The sequence below is a fragment of the Octopus bimaculoides genome, chromosome 10 (genome assembly GCF_001194135.2).
Source record: "Octopus bimaculoides isolate UCB-OBI-ISO-001 chromosome 10, ASM119413v2, whole genome shotgun sequence".
Classification (NCBI taxonomy): Eukaryota; Metazoa; Mollusca; class Cephalopoda; order Octopoda; family Octopodidae; genus Octopus; species Octopus bimaculoides.
Window position 1 is genome coordinate 6,364,601 of NC_068990.1, and position 18,315 is coordinate 6,382,915.

Sequence of the window (18,315 nt, forward strand, 5' to 3'; positions counted from 1 at the left end):
CGAGCGTGGCCGTTTTCGTGCGGGTGACACGTAAAAGCACCCACTACACTCTCTGAGTGGTTGGCGTTAGGAAGGGCATCCAGCTGTAGAAACTCTGCCAAATCAGACTGGAGCCTGGTGTTGCCATCCGGTTTCACCAGTCCTCAGTCAAATCGTCCAACCCATGCTAGCATGGAAAGCGGACGTTAAACGATGATGATGACACACACACACAAACATATATATATATATATATATATATACACATATACACACCTTATACAGCACATATTCTGCATGAAGAATGTAACTGTGCTGCTCGAAAGCACACTGCTAGCATAGTGAATGAGGAAAGCTTGGTTTGCAATGTTTGCAGTCATGTGTGCTCGTCAGAAGCAGGGCTCATTAGCCACCAACGGAGCTGCAAATGCAGAATATAAGTCATTCTCTTCTCTTCCTCACATTTCCACTTCATGCTCTATGCTTGCTTCTCACTCCCCAATCCTGTCCTCTTGGCCCTGTCTCACTGTATCATTGCTATCTTCTAGCCCCCAGTCTGCATGTTCCACCCATATGTAACAAGAAAACCTTTCACACACCCTAAACCAACAAACCAATCCACATCTCTACAACTCTTCTCTTACTCACATTTCCCATTTCTTCCTTCATGTACTATGCCTACCTCTCACTCACCAATCCTGTCCTCATGGCCCTGTTTTTCTGTATCATCACTCTCCAGTAGCCCCCTGCCACACCACTCTATATACCCAGGTTTTCACTCCACATTTCCCTTCCCCACTCTCTATTCACACTTCTTTGGCAATATCTTACCACTTATATTAAGACCTTCAAACCTCAAGGGTATTCCCTGGCATTTGCCAACATCTATACCTCTCTCTGTCTTTATTCAACCATCCCATTTATATTCTGATCCTCATTCCTTGTGAGTATGCCTGGCACTTTGCCACTATCCCTATCCTGATGTCTCTCTCTCTCTCCTCCTGCACTTTCCTCAGGTTTGGTAACCATGATCTCCTTTATGGCAGCACATCTGTTTCTGTCCTTATTTCAGATCTCTCTCTCTCTCTCTCTCTCCAACTGCTGCACATATGTATAAATATGTATTGACCTTCGCCATTGTCAACCTAGTCACTCCTCAGTAACCCACAACAACAGCAACAAAGGTATGAATGAGATCAGTGGTTCCATCTGAGAGAAAATGCTGAACAAAATGTTTTGACATTAGGTCAATGCGGATTGACCTGAAACTAAACAGCAACAACAATATAATTATCAAGGACAACATCACCACCATCAGCAACAACAACGTTTCTTTCCTCTCCAGCACAAGCAACACAACCACCACTTCCAACCCACCAACTTTTAGATAACTGTAATAATATCAGCATGATATCAATGTCAGTAGCTATGTATCTTGTATGTGTGAGGTTATTGTGACTCAAGTTAGAGTTGCAAGGAGCAAAATGCCATGGACCTGATAACCCTTCTACTAACTGTTAACATACAGTATCTCCTCCCACCTCACTCCTTCATTTTTTTATCATCTTATTCCCATACGAATAAAACAATTTTTTTTTTTGCTCTCACTGAGCATTTCTTATCTGCTGCTATTTCACTACTGCATATTTGTTGTGGATGATTGTTGATCACCAATGATACTGGATTTATCTACAATTCATGTCTGGTAAGAAGCCATTAAAAGGAACTGCAATCTGTAGTGTTGAAAAGGACAGTAAACACCTTTATTATTATATTTGCGATTAAATACATTACCTTTGTTTCAATTATTTTAATTTAGATCACCTTAAAACAGGAAGTTTATATCCTAAAATCAGGGCCAGTCTCAGGCAGATTGGTAACAAAGGGAATAAACTTCAAAAGGCTTGTTATGGAAGAAAAAAAAAATCAGTCATGTTGCCAACAGATTAAAGCTTGAAATGTCTACAGTAGGAAGAATGTGTAAGAGCAGAAAGAAAATTTAGGCAACTTACTGTTACTCCATCAACTGCTCAGCCCTTACTTTTTCGTAGATCTAATATGAAGCTTAAAATCGACTGGCTTTTTGGTGTGTAGATCAATTCTATCCATGACTTTACTAGTTTTCCTCAAGTGGAAAGTCTACATGAAATTCAGAAAGATATTGTGACACTTGTAAATGATGTAGGGGTTTGAAGAAGTCATAGACAATGATGTGTTTGATTTGCTAGTAGCTTGCAGAGAAAGTTTATCTGAAGATGAGCAGATGTAAGAACAAAAGTAAGCTGAGAATAATAAATTCCACCACTACATTTAAGTAGGCTGCAAAGAATATTGCTAAAGATTTGGCACTTATATAGGAAGGTCTGCAAGTTTTTGCTGATAACAACCCTAATAGCATAAAAATTACATGAGAAGTTTACAATGAGCTCAGTTCCTACACTCAACTGTACAAAGAGAATTTTGGATAAATTCTTCACCCCTCAAGTAGATGTTGATAAAGATGATGATGAGCTATAAGATAGAAGAGAGTGTTCTGCATCCTCCCCAAAACACTTATTTCACTGCCACCTCTTAACATAGTAGTCAACATTTTTTTTGTGGTAAGCATGTACCATATCACAATATAACAATTCCTATTTACTCCCCAAAGGAATTTCACTTCAAATGTTTTTACACATAAATATTGTACTATGTATGTTTAGAAATTGCTATTTCCATTGGTAAAAGCAGCTGCATTGCTTTTTTTGTTTTTGTTTTTCCTTTACAGTGGGTTTTTTTTTCAAAAATCTCTATCAGAATGTGATACCATTTTACAACATAAAAATCAATGGGAAAATTAAATTTTTATGTAAAGTTTTTCAGGGACACATTGCTCACATAACACTAAGGATTCTTTTTTTTTATATCTATATATAGATTTTTATGATGAGGCTATCATAAGTGATTCAGTTAAACATTTAAATTGTATTTGGCCCATTTCAAACAGGTTAAAGTTGTCACTTTTGTTTCAGTAAATTTACTTTTATTTTATGTATAACTTGTATGTGTGTTTGATTGAGTACAAATACAATGAGTCAAATTGTTTTAATTGTAAATTGATGATGAAGAGGGGTCAGTTTCGTTTAGAATATACAATCATCTTATAAGTATTTGAGCAGTAAATACAAAGTAGCTATGCATTCTAGGTGGCTTGTGTCTTAGTAATAATGCTACAGACTGTTATATCCATTTTATCAGTACCACTGCCAATATGTCCTTCTAACTGATCAAATTCCTATGATGCTAGTATAAGCTGATAGTACTAGAATGAAAACATACTATGATAATATAGGTTGATGATATTATAATATAAACCTGATAGGAATCTAATTTAAAAATGGGAGAAATTAGTTGGCCACAAAGAAGAGGGATCTCTTGCTTTTGACCCCAATGTCATACTTGTTCTTTCATATGCCAAGCACACTTTTAACAAGCATCCAAGTCTATGGTCAATGTAACTGACCATGTTGACTGTACTTAATATACTACACAGCACAGCTTTCAGTCTCTGCAATGTAATAATGCTCATAGGAGAGACAGATTGCTATTCGGGTGATCATTGCTGGAAATATCTCTTTGATGTTTGTAATAACACCCTGTAACCCAGCTATTCTATTGTTGACCACCTCCCATCCATGGTTTAAACTATATGGCTGAAATGAAAACCAAAAATTAGGCAAAGCTTCTTATCTTCACTACAGAACCTCTTCTAAATCTGCTTTCGTTTATTCTACTATCATGCCATCCTCCTCCTTCCCAAGCTCATTTCCTGTACCCTCTTCTTCTCTGCTCCTGCTATTTAGATTTTCTTAGATTTTTTTTGTATAAATATTGAATGTGTTTATAAGCATGCATGTTGTAGCACATATGCATCCATCAACTTTTTCATCAGCAACAATGGTAATAATAAACGTAAACTATTGGCCAATATTCTGCCTTTCTTACTTTAACAGTTTCTTCAGCTTTGTTTCCTACTTCCCTAATACACCAATTCCCACATCTTCTTTACTTTATCTCCTTGACTTTCCTTAAATGTTTGGTTTCCTTTATCTGCCATTCTTTAGTTCTTTCCCCTCTTTTTTCATTCTCTACCTTACACCACTTTTCTCTCTAATTTTTTTTCCTGTTATCCTCTCAGTTACAAATAAACAAAAACTTTTCTGAATGCATGCTGGGTACGCAATTTGTTTATCTCTCCTTTAACTTTTTTTTTCTTTCTCCACCTTCTCCTCTTCACTTAAACACTAACTACTTCCTCTGTGGCTGACCGGAATTTTTGTCTTTTATGCAATCAAAGCAAAACCATGACTCTTCCTTACTCTCAAATGGATAAATGCCTAAAACAGATTCTTCACTCTGCATAAAAGTTAAATTTTTTATCAAACACTTCTAGGAACTCTCTTAACTGTTGTCAATACAGGCCATTACTTATTTCCTCGTTTACCAAATTTTACCCAACAATGATGACATTGTTTATGTTTTGAAGAATTATTGTTGAAAGGAAGAGAAAGTCAAAAGGAATGGGTGTATTGACAAAAATTGGAAAAGAGAAGTTATGTAAACAGAAAGAAAAATCTGAAAGAATAGGAGAAAGTGAGATAAATGGAATTGAATAGGGTTCTGAAAGAAAAAAAAGAAAAGAAAGTTCAAAAAATAATATATGTAGAAATAATCAAGAGATTAAGACTCTATTCCTTAGAGCGTAGACAAGAAAGATATGCCATAATATACATCTGGAAGATCCTCGAAGGTATTGTCCCAAACTTTGGCATCGAAAGTTACACAAATAAAAGAACTGGATGCCATTGCATCAAACTCTCTCATGCACCAAATGTCAATTCCTGAAGTAAAATTGTGTAGCAACACCAAATGGCGGTGCCCCAGCATGGCCACAGCTCATGAGCTGAAACTGGACAAAATGAAAAATATAACTTCAAAGTATTCAGACATGGTAAAAGATGGATAACATCAAAGTAATCAGGCACAGGCATTGGTTGGTGCATGCATGACTGTGTGGTTACAAAGTTTGCTTTCCAAGGAAATGTTTTGGTTCAGTTCTACGACATGGTATTTTGGACAGTATATATATACATACACACACACACACACAAATGTTTGTGTGTGTGTGTATACATAAATATACACATATTTGCACAGGCATGGCTGTGTGGTAAGAAGTTTGCTTCCCAACCACGTGACTTTAGGTTTAATCCCATTGCATGACACTTTGGAAAAGTATTGTCTTCTGCAACCCTGGGCCAAACAAAACGTTGCGAGTGGATTTGGTTGATGTAAACTGAAAGAAGTGCATCATGTGTGTGTTACTGTTTCTTGCTTTGATATTGTGTGCTAACACATGTCTGCAACCTAAAATATTATTTCATACTTATTGAATGAAATTAGTCAATTTTTACCTGTTGATTTCAAATATGACAAAGACATTATCCTATCATGTACAGTTTCTGCACAAAATAGATTATTGCATATTACCATTATACTCAGATTTGACTATTGTCTTTTATTATTACTATTAATTGCTATATTTAGATAGACTATAACAGTATAACTAATAGGCATAATTTTGAAAAATAAACATCTAGCAATGTTTAGACCACTTCAGTTACACAGTGGTGCCCACATCACAGTAGCTTCAGTCACCTGCAGGCAGTCACGAAAGACATGCTTTACAAGGTCATGTTACTTAAGTTAAAATGTATCTTTATTTTATTGATGTTAATTCCTGTTTTTTTTTTCCTCAATGTCTATTTGCTACATACATTGTTTAATTGTGTCATATGTTACGTTGCAATGCTCTTATATCTTTGTCCTATATCTTTGTCCTATATCTTTGTCCTATATGTTCTCATAGCTGAAACCACAGATTCACTGCAGACCATACTGATAGTGCTGGACACCATAACTCAGCAGCAGTCCTTAAAACAGACTGCATAGAAACGAAATATAAGTAGTACAAAGCTGAATAGAGGAGGTAAAGGAGTAGATCTACTTGAAGCACACAATGAATATGTGCCAAGACATGGATGCTGAGATCTCAAGGAGAATAAGGCCAAGATGGAGGGGATTTACCTTGATAAAAGATGTGCTCAAAACAAAGCTGTACAAGACCCTTTGTGCCAGTCTCTTGAATAGTACTGTTCTACATGTGCTTTTATAGACAAGTGAGACATAGGCTACGACAAAGAGGGAAGAACATAGATTTGTAACAATACAAAGAGCCATAGAAAGATACAGGTTAGGAATATTGTGAGAGTATAAGCAATTCAAGAATGTGGCAGAGTGAATGATGTGATTGCAGAATATCAAAAGCATAAGTTCCACTGGACTGGACAAATCAAAAGGTTTACAGACAACAGGTAAACATATGCAGTTGCTGAGTGTATCTGAGAGATCAGAAGAGGCTACTCAGAAAGCCTCCACGATGATGGGAAGACAATTTGGGCCAAGACGGAAAAGAATGATACAATCATCAAGACCAGTGGTGTTTAATAGCAGCCAATAGTCTGGTCAGTACAGGTAATACAGATGATTAAAGACTCATGAATATTTATCAATATTTATCAATGATAATGATGATGATACATATATATGCATACATACATATATATATTATACATACATGTATCAATTTTGTAATTAATTAATTACTTATCTAATCATCTCTATTTTCTTATATATACATAATACATATATATATACAAACATATATATACATACATACATTCACTGACCACTACACATATTTTTTTCTCTCATTTCTTTCTGTCGAAGAGCGTAGGCTCGAAACGTTAAAGACTTTCTCTATTCCTGAGCGTTATACTAATACATCCATTTGTTGTTTACACCACCTGTCTTCGTCTGTTGTTTTTTCATCAATTCTCCCCTATATATATATATATGTATATATATAGATATACATACACATACACAAACACATCTATACACTTAATCCACAGCTAAAATATATATAGAATCTCAGTGTCTAATCAGGTACTGGTGCCTGATTAGACACTATGCATATTGCAGACAGAGGAATCAATCACTGCAATCTCTTGTCATGGATGTCTACCATTGACAAATCCAATGGAGGCCAAAATCATGTGACCAGGTAGATCCGGGGCAGTAACATACAATTATCTCTCGCTAGTAATATAAACATGAGTGTTTATTTGCACCACAAGTCCACATGAATGATTCTCTCATGATAAATAATGCAGTATTCTGTGTTCTAAAACAATATCTACTTTTAAGTGGGGATAAATATTACCTTTGATATTAATACTAATTCTGTCACTATTAATTATTTGATCGCGGGCAAGTGTCTTCTACTATAGCCTCGGGCCAACCAAAGCCTTGTGAGTGGATTTGGTAGACGGAAACTGAAAGAAGCCCGTCGTATATATATATATATATATATATATATATATATATATGTACGTGTGTCTATGTTTGTGTGTCTGTGTTTGTCCCCCCAACATCGCTTGACAACCGATTTTGGTGTGTTTACGTCCCTGTCACTTAGCGGTTCGGCAAAGAGATTGATAGAATAAGTACTAGGCTTCCAAAGAATAAGTCCTGGGGTCGATTTGCTCAACTAAAGGCGGTGCTGCAGCATGGCCACAGTCAAATGACTGAAACAAGTAAAAGAGTAAAGAGTAACATATATGAGGGTAAGTCAAAAGTTATCTGCACTTTCACCATAAGAGATCTTCATTATTGTCACTCTGTCTCCTATGCATGCGTGCTTATAGTTGGTACTATTGTGGTCATGTGATCGAAGTTTGAGCCTGATTGGACCATTTGTCTTTCGGGTTTTACAGTGTAAGCATGGCCACTCCACTAACAATGTGCACCAAAGAAGAACAAAGTGCAGCGATCCGATTTCTCTGGTCGGGAGGTGTGTCAGGTGCTGAAATCCAGTGGAGGCTTTTAGCACAATATGGAGACAGTGCACTACTGTGTAGTGTGTATGAGTGGATCGAGAAGTTTAAAAGTGGCTGGACAAGCATGATGCATGGAAAGGGAGAAGGATGCCTGTCAATCTCCTCCACCGATGAGAAGATTCAGCAAGCTTGAGAGATGGTAATGGTGAACCGACAAGTTATTATTGGTGAGGTAGCTCATTCTCTGCAGATTGGTCATGGTTCTGCCAATCAAACCATCCATGATGAGCTCGGCTTCCATAAAGTTTGTGCAAGATGGGTGCCGAGAAAGCTTACTGCAGAGAACAAGCACAAATGTCTTGAAGTCTCCCAATGTTTACTTGATCACTACAACAATGAAGGCATGGAATTTTTGAGCAGAATAATCACAGGAGATGAAATGTGGGTCCATCATTATGAGATGGAATCCAAAAGACAGAGTATGGAGTGGAAACATCTTGGCTCGCCAGCGATGAAGAAATTCAAGACTCAGTCTTCCGCAGGAAAGGTGATGCTAATCCATTTTTGGGACTCAAAAAGGAAGACTACTTGGAACTGGGGCGTACAACTAACAATGCTTTGCTGGCCAACAAATTGAAGCCAGCAATTCGCACCAAACACCGAAGCATATTGTCGAAGAAATTTTGCTGTTGCATGACAATGCATGCATATACATAGCTGTCCAGACCATTGAAAACATTAACCAATTGGGTTTTGAGGTACTAGAACACTCTGCCTACAGCCAAGATCTTGCCTCTTCCAACTATCATATCTTCAGACTGCTCAAAGATGGTTTACGTGGTTGTTGATTTTCTATGGATAAAGATGTGAAAGAAGTAGTGCATAAATAGTTGCATGACCAACTGAAAACCTTAAGTTTGTGGACCACTGGACCAAGTGCATCGAAAAGGAAGGAGACTATACAGAAAAATGATGTACTTGTTTATCCCCTGCTTTTGTGTAAATACATTTGAAAAAACAAGAGTGCATATAATTTTTGACTCACCCTCATATATAATATACAGGGTGTTCAGACTAAGCTTGATGAATTTTTATATCTCCTTTTTCAAGAACAGTTTGACGTTTTGGTAAACAGTTAACAATATTGGAGACCATAAAGATTACAGTTGTCATCATCATTTAACATCTGCTTTCCTTGCTGGTATGGGTTAGATGATTTGACTGGAACTGGTAAGCCGTAGGCATGCACCAGGTCCTAAACTTGGGCTTGGTTTCTACGGTTGGATTCCCTTCCTAACAACAATCACTCCAAGAGTTAATGGGCACTTTTTATGTGCCACTGACATGGGTGCCATTTATCTGACACCAGCAACAGCCATGATTATGATTTCACGGGTGCCATGTACATGACACAGGCAACAACTAGTTTCACTTGGCTTGATGAATCTTCTCAAGCACAGCATATCACCAAAGGTCTTGGTCACTTGTCATCGTCTCCATGAGGCCTAACATTCAAAGATCATGCTACCGGCAATGGCCACAATTACAATTTCAGGGGTGCCATTCACATGACACAGTTATAGTTAAGAAAAATTTGACACAGAGGACTGTAAGCCATCTGAATATAGAAAAACAGTTACCTGTATCATGATGATTTACACCAGGTATCAAAATGCCAACATCATGACTGTAGCACAATGTTCTGTAAAAACTGTAAGACACAGCTGCGATGGACATTATGTAACCATGGCCAGCAGGAAAGGACACAACAGGTGTTCTGACTGTGTCCACATGCAGCTACTTCTCCTAGACTTAATCTAGTTGATATTTTAAAATAATTTTAGTTTTGGATGGGATAATTTTTTTCTTTTCCTTTTATGCAAAGTCAAATTTAACTTGAACACCCTCTATATAACATTATATATATATATATGTGACTGTGGATTTTCATGGATGAGTTCATGAACTTTGGTTCTTTTCTCTAAATTATATATATGATATATAAATATATCATCATTTAACATCTGCCTTCCATGGGTGATATAATATAATTAAGTATCTGGTTAAATTATGAAAGTAGAAGAGAATGTTTCCTCCAAAGATGGAACAGATTACCACTAAAATGCTGGTTGCAGAGAACTGCACCATCTACACATCTATTCTCAAACAAGATGTTAGGGACTGCCTGCACATTTTCTTATCCAGGTTTGGACTTTATCTTTGATGACCTGCCTCAACCCACTACCAATATGAACAATATAGGACTTACCTTATAACTAATCCAGGAGTAACCATATATCACAATCATTATGAACAGTCTTCAACTGATCTCATTGATAGCTTCTGATTTAATCTCTTGTAACATTCTACCTTCAAGTTGTAAAGGTATGTCATAATCTAACCAGACACCAGTTGTTTACCTGTCAACACCATTATTCTATTATGCATGTACTAGCTTGATTGAAACATGGCCTATAGCCAATCATCATTTAAGTGGGTATAACATCCCTGCATTTTTAGTTGCAATTCAAGTAGGAGTTTGTGCAGGAAGTCAGCCCGAGTACAAATTATGTGCATCTATAGTCTTACATCATCAAATGTAATGTTACCTAACATTTAATACTATAAGGAATATATTGTTCTACAATGCAGACTTTATAAATTTTTCTTCTCAGAAACTTTTTGTTTACTTTCCATGACTTGTCAATTTGCAGTTAGTCTGACATATATCTTTTTTTTTTTTAAAGAAATGACATTTTTTTTTTACAAAAGTTAACTAAATGAAGCTGTAGGACATTTAATTATTCATTTCCTAGCATTTACTTATTTATCTCACTCTAGATTTGGTAAATACCCACCTTCATTTTCAATCCTGCACTTGTAATATCCTTGTAGCATAAGATTATCAAAGATGTTTGTAAATGGTTCTTACATTTTACCACAACTCTGTGATATGCACATACAACCAGAACCAAACTGAATATGCATCCCACCCCCACTTTTTATTTTTTTCAGATTTAAATGTTTCAACAATGGAGATATGATTTTGCATGAAAAACAACTTTTCAAAATTTTTCAATCCCCACTTCATAATTATTCATCTTTAACTTTTTATAAATTCTTTAAAAAAATTTTTCCTGTGAACTAAATTTGCATAACCTGTTGAGTACTTCCACGCAGTGAGAAACGAAAACTGAGGAGGCGTTACAATTGTCAGTTTAAAAAATGTCAATGTATCGTTTCTCATAAGAAGGCCAACCATATATCCCCATTTGAATCTGTGAAGATTGAAACGGTATGAAGGAGTTGAAACTTTCAAAACTTATTCTAACACCAAGACAAAGAAAGCAGAATTATATGAATGAACACTACTTCCTCGTTATTGTCTAATATTTTGGTGATGGTTGGGGAATAAGAATAAATGTGCTGATCTATTCCTTATTTATTCAGGGGCATGTAATATTTCGACATTCAGAGAGGGGACGATTTTAAAAAAGGTAAATGGGACCAGAAATCAAGTAATCTCTAGTTTTGTTTGATGGACAAAGTAGGAGCTATTTCGTTTTGTAATCCAGAGAACGTATTTAAGTTCGCCATAATAAAATGAAAGTAAAATAATGATGTACTCGACTAAATCCGGCAATGAAATAAATGTGGGATGGGAACTGAACTGAGAGAGAACGGAATTATGTCGTACGTGACATTTGTATTAATAAGATGAACATTGAAAAAGCATTTTGCATTGTTGGGAATTGATTCATAATTCAGCGATATGCTGTAATGAACCAAATGCATTTAGTGAAGTGGATTATGTCCTATGCTTTCTTTCATTTTACAAGACTAGAAGTGCATGGACTGAGGGAGATTTAGCTTTTATTTCTAGCATACAGAACGAACAAGTAACTTGGCCTTTCTTACGTCGTCTGCTTTATAAGCAGACCTCCACGCACGCGCAAATCATTGGACGAGTTTAAAAACTTCCGGAAGGTTGGTGTCGGGACAGACGTGGGTGATGTCCGTCGATGATCTTTCAATGAAATAAAATCGGAAATATGCAAAAATAAATTTATCTATCCTCTCATTAAGAGAAACATAATCGTGAATGCTTAAAAGTGGGTTATTAAACATTTCTGTTTTCATTTCTCAACAAAATCATTTAATTAACTTATGAACGGAGTTTCATACAAAATAAAACATTTCTCATTTCTCTTTCTGTAAACTTTCAAATAAAGAATTTTTTTTTCTACGAAATTTGGTCAATTTTCAGTAGATTTTACATGCATTTTATTCTTATAGGAATGTTTTATTTTCTATAAATATTTTCTTCATAATGTAAATAAATGATAGATACTACGAAATGAAAACAAGTATCTACCAATGACACTTCATAACATACTTTTAAAACATTATTCGTTTCGCTTACTCAAGATAGCCGAGCCAAATATAGTTTTGTACATACCCAATCTCATTTCATTTTATTTTTAAAGGAAATGTTTTATTTTCTATGACGCTACCTTCATAATGTAAATAAATGATGATACTAAGAAATGAAAACAAGTATCTAACAATGATATTTCATAACATACCTTTTAAGCATTATTCGTTTCGCTTCCTCAAGCCAAATATAGTTTTGTACATACCCAATCTCATTTCCTTTTATTTTCAATCCCGCACTTAACACGTCCCCAAAAGATTCGCAGTTTTAAAGCGTAGAAATGGAAGGGGGGGGGGAAATCATTCAAAAAAAGTTCAAAACAAAACATTTGCGGGGAGGGAAATTGAAATTTTGAACAGTTGTTTTTTTCGAGCAAAATCATAATCTCCGTTGTTAGAAACATTCGAATCTGTATAAATTTTTTGATTAAAAACAAAACAAGAAAAGGGCGGGGTGCCTTATTGGACACGTCCGCCCTACATTGTTTTGTCTTGATTTCTTCATCACGACATTTTAGCATGGCAACATGGTGGAAAAAGCTGTAAGAACTGAGATAGGAACTAATACTGTACACAATTATATATTCTTCTCATGCACAATTATATATTTTTCAGTGCATGTCAAAAAAAGGTTATAGCTTTAAAAAAAATATAAGAAACATTTAGAATGATATTCTTAATTACGTTAAAAATGTGTCCGTAATAATTATGGGATGGAAAAATGTTTGTTGCGTATTTTTTTAAATACGGAAAGTTTCGACAAAAATTTTATGTTTTTTTTTAGTTCCATATAGGTGTTTTAACCAAAAATATTTCATGTAATGGCCTTATAAAGTGATAGTCTTTGATTTTACAGTATGGACATTCTATTATATGGCTGTACTCACTGTAGTAAGGTAAACCCGTAGTAACATCGACCACAGCTCTGCAACAGTGCCTGCATGTTAAACGTTTCGGACAGCACGGCATAGCAGCAAAAATGTCGTAAGAGTACATGGTACCTAATAAAAGTGTACTCCCATCCCACCTTTTCTTGCAGGCTGAGCATCGTATATCTGTCTTGCCTTCCAAACAATGAATACAGACGGCGTTAAGATATTGAGGTTTCCCATCAAAAACAACTTGAATTTGGTGATGTTGATAGTTGGTGTCAGTCGAATCTCCACCGATGCTATTTACATGGGTTGTCTCTTTCACCGTATTTTTTTGGTAGGGTTCTGGAGAGAGAAACAGAGTTCCATCTATGAGTGGATAACGATCGAAGACGGGTAGTTCACATCTGCAGAGCACGCATGGTAAGGATCCCATTTTGTGGATGCTAAGAGTTGACAGCACGAAGATCCTTGTATCATCGTTTCCATGCGAGCATTCGTCCTCCATCTTTATATAATACGGGTTTTGTTTATAACGACGCAAATTTTTAAAAGCAGACAAGTCATTTCTTCGTTTAAATATGCTTCCACTAACCTCATTGCCAGTGCTATATCCACCACTGCCACATATAGTGTTTCCAGCAACTACAGAATCTCCGTTTTCAGGCTTGTTTTTCTTTAACTGATTATTTACATTGTTAGTCTGAGATGGTGATCCAGCTGGAGTGGTCGGAGAACTCGATAAATAGTTGTTTGGCGGACTGGAGCCAGTACTAATACTGTTGGTTCTAAGTCGGCTACCGTGTGTGTTAGAGTTATGGTTCGGATTCATCCCGCTTTTACTGGTCATTACAGCAATAGGTTTGTCGTTTTTCTTTTTATGTTTGCGATTCTTCTTGGCGTTGTCATTCTGCGGTGGCGGGATGTAGTTGAGGTCTTTGCGCAGGTGACCACGGCTGCATCTACAGTCACAGGCTTTGAAAGCCAAATCATAGCCTTTTTTGGTCCAGAGGTTTTGCAGCCTCTGCTTCTCGCTCCAGCTGCGGGCTCGACCGCATGATCGAAGGTAGGCCAACACTCCTTGCTCCCATGTTTCAAAACAGAGTTTGTGCATCCACTGACCAACGGTGCAGTTTTCATTATTGCACACAACTCTAACTGCATCGCACGGGTCGGAAGGGTCTATTAAATCCTTAATGTCGCTGCATCCGTGAGGCACACAACATTGGTTGCTGGTGCTTTGATTGTCGTTGGCGCCCTGGCCTTGTTGTTGGTTGTTGTAATTGTTGTTGTGCTGTTGACCTCCTCCGCCCAATCCGATATCCTGCTGATACTGTTGTTGTTCGTCAACATTGTTATTGTGTTCGTCCTCACGTGTGCGGTTATGGCGGTTGTGCTTGTGGGCTGGCATTACGCGATGGAAGGGATTAGTGAAATGTCTGTGTTAAGTCTTAATTATTTTGGTTTCTGATTCCTGTTTTAACAAAGGACTGCCACCACCATTGCAACCAATTACCACCACCATTAATGATGCTCAAACCTCAATACAATCCACACCCACACATTACACAACTTTGTCTCCAGAGTTCTTTACAAAAGCAAAAAAAAAAAAAAATAATAATAAATAAATAAATGAAATAAAAGGGAGATAGAAGAAGGAAAGAGAATGTTGTGGTCGAATCAAAACAGTGTCGTTGTTTACAAAATATTTAAAGCACGGGTCGATGTAAATTAATAATAAAATTCAATTTACAATGTATTTGCGAAGGAACTGCAAGTGTCATGTGTGTGTAGATGTACATGTGTGTGTGTGTGTGTTTACACGTAAAACTTGTTTTTAAAGTACACCGAAACACGGCTCCAATGAGAGGAATCTGGTAAAAATAGTCATAATAGAAGGTAGTGAGGTGACAATGCAATAAGGATGCTGGGTAGTAGGGGCGAGAGATCGTTTCCAAATAGATTTCAATATACGTTTTGTTTTTGTTTTTTCAAATTACTTTACGAAATGGAAACCAAAATATCATTCTCCGTACATCATAGTAGTTTTCCTTCGATGAGGATTGAATGTAAGAAGATACAAAATAATAAAGCTGGTAGTGTATGCCTTGTTCACCCGTATTATTTCCCCATCTTGGTAACTTGATTCGCTGCAACGTTTGTAGATCGCTGTTGATATAAGAGAAGAAGGAGTAGTAGTTGTAGCAGTAGAAGTGGCATATGACAATACGTCTCAAACCACGCCTCCTCGGGTAACTGTCTCCGCTTCCCATTGGTCAAATTATTTCCTTGTTATTGCTTTATTTTTATGGTGTGCATTTTTGTGTTTTTTTTTACAATCTATGATTGACACAGTAACCTCGGTCGTGGCGCGTGCGTGATGAGTAAATTATGTTTAAAATGTTTTCACACGCGCACGTAAACACATTTTGGACACAAAAATGTATGCATATACGTAGAAATCTGTATTTTTATACTTTTATAGAGGATCTTGCGTGTAATCTGCACTTTAATAAATATAGCGATTTGAAGTCCTACGACTAAGAGATTAATCATGCAATTAATAAACAAAAACTATCTCGGCGATCAGTGAAAGAGAAACAATTCGGAGACATGCAAAAATTGATTTGGGTATCCTGAGTAAGCGGAACGAATATGTTAAGGCTTAGAAGTCACTAAATATGTTTAATAACCCGTTGATATTTTATTATTATATATATATATTTGTTTATTTAAAGATTTAACTTTTTTCATTGCTATAACTTCAATGATGAAGTTGTTGAATAACTTCGAAAGGCCTACAAATAAAATTATAATTATATCGTCACACTTCTATAAACACGTTACAAATTGGTTATGCCGTTAAGAATAATAATAGGAATGATCACCCATGAACAACAACAACAACAACAACAATAATAATAATAATAAAACTGGAAACATTCCTAAGACATCTTAAAAATAAATTTGAAAGTATTTAACCAAAAGGAACATTAGTATATTTTCCTTGATTAATTTAATGACTTATAAGTATGTATATATTTCTTTCGCTTACTCGAAATACCCAAGTCTAATTTTGTATTTCACTAAATTGTTTTGATTTATCCACCTAAAACCAGAGCCCGCCACTTTGGCAAAGAAAAGGTGTACTTTAAAGGTAGATAACTCCAATAAATCAATTGAAATTAAAGAAAATAGAGAAAATGTTGCTTTTTAGAAGCAATGGACATAGGATCTTTTCGGTTTGAAATGCCTCATCCAATTTTATTGAACATTTCTACTCAGATGTAACTTTTCGTGCCAATTACAAAAATCACATTCAATTTTGGAGAAAACAAAAAAGTTATGCTTCTGCAAAGCTTGAATTCTTTCTTCTAATTTTAGCCAATCAGATTTATTCATTCTTGATAACGTTATTTGTATATGCCCCCTTAACAACCAATGGGAACCATCTTGGGACAAGGGTTAGGGTTACAGTTAGGGTTTGTAGTGTATTACAAAATTTCAGTCAAAACGTGAATTTGTTGTCTTCTCTCATTTTCATTAAATCATCATAATCATCATCATTGGTGTCGTCGTCGTTTTAACGTCCACTTTTTCATGTTTGCATGGATCAAACGGAATTTATTGAAGCAGGTTTTTCTATAGCTTGGTGCCCTCCCTATCACCAGCTTCCATCTGTTTCCAAGAAAGGTAATATTTCGTTATGGGTGGCTGTATTTTCATGGCTGTTTGTGTCATTGTGGTGCTCATTTACATCTTGCCTTGTGTCAAGACAAGGAAACAAAAATGTGCACAACATGCACACAAATATATGTCATTGTCACTGTCGTGCAACTGGTGTCTTTTGTTTCCAATCTTTCATGGAAACATGTTTGGACATGGGAAAATAATCCGTTACCTGGAAACAGGCAAGGGTTGGTGACAGGAATGATAGCCAATTGTAGAAAATCTGTCTCAACAAATTCCATCTGATCTATGGAAAAATGGATGATGATATGTGCGTGGCTGTGTGGTGAAGAGTTTACTTCCCAACCACATGGTTCTGGATTCAGTCCCACTGCATGGCACTTTAAGCAAGTGTCTTCTACTATAGCCTTGGGCCAGCCAAAGCCTTGTGAGTGGATTTAGTAGACGGAAACTCAAAGAAGCCCGTCGTATGTGAATATATTTATGTGTGTGTGTCTGTGTTTGTCCCCCACAGCATCGTTTGACAATCGATGTTGGTGTGTTTTCGTTCCCATAACTTAGCAGTTTGGTAAAAGTGACCGATAAAATAAGTACTAGACTTACAAAGAATAAGTCCTGGGGTCAATTTCTTCAACTAAAAAAACCATTAAGGTGGTGCTCCAGCATGGCTGCAGTCAAATATCTGAAACAAGTAAAAGAATAAAAGAATATGATGAACTCTCCCATCAAAGATAATGTATGAATGTTCAGCTTTTGTTGAGCAATCTGCACAAATGGTTTGTTTATAGTGATCAAATGTATGTGCTGTGCACTAGCTCACTCTCTCCATCAAATCGACATTGCCTGAACAGGTGCACGGAGTACTACATGTCAGGTGTTGAAGTGACTGCGGAGCAATGTTTGATGAAGTGTTTGACTCAAGAACACAATGCACAACTCAGTCTAGGAATTGAAACCACAATCTCATGATCGTTAGTGCAACACCCTAACCACAAGGCCATGCGTCCTCATATGTAAGTGTGTGTGTGTGTGTGAGTAGTTAATTCAAATAAATGAATAATAGAATTAGCAGACAACAAGAGGACATACACACATATATATACTGTATATATATATATATATATATATATATGAGAGGTGCCGCAATATCAAAGGCAGGTTAACTAGGAAGTTAGTTTTTGCATGTGGCAGATGTTCAGGTGCAATAAACACTGAAAATATGCAGAAAACAACTTCTGTCTCATTTCAGGGAGAAAAATTAGAGGTAGTTGATAGCTTCCGCTATCTGGGTGACCAAGTTAGTAGTGGCGGTGGGTGCGCTGAAAGTGTAGCTGCTAGAATAAGAATAGCCTGGGCAAAGTTCAGAGAGCTCTTACCTCTGCTGGCAACAAAGGGCCTCT

At 36.4% G+C, this 18,315-nt stretch overlaps 1 protein-coding gene across 1 annotated transcript; it reads right to left on the reverse strand.

Annotated features, from left to right (window-relative positions):
- Positions 1 to 12,918: 12,918 nt before the first annotated feature.
- LOC106881392 (headcase protein) lies at positions 12,919 to 15,445 on the reverse strand. Its single transcript, XM_014931768.2, has one exon. It carries the CDS (start codon positions 14,634 to 14,636, stop codon positions 13,134 to 13,136), a length of 1,503 nt encoding a protein of 500 aa, XP_014787254.1. The 5' UTR covers positions 14,637 to 15,445; the 3' UTR covers positions 12,919 to 13,133.
- Between the last annotated feature and the right edge of the window lie 2,870 nt (positions 15,446 to 18,315).

What these genes read in the sequence shown, in the direction of transcription:
- LOC106881392 (XM_014931768.2), bottom strand. Translation starts at nt 14,636, where the DNA reads ATGCCAGCCCACAAGCACAACCGCCATAACCGCACACGTGAGGACGAA.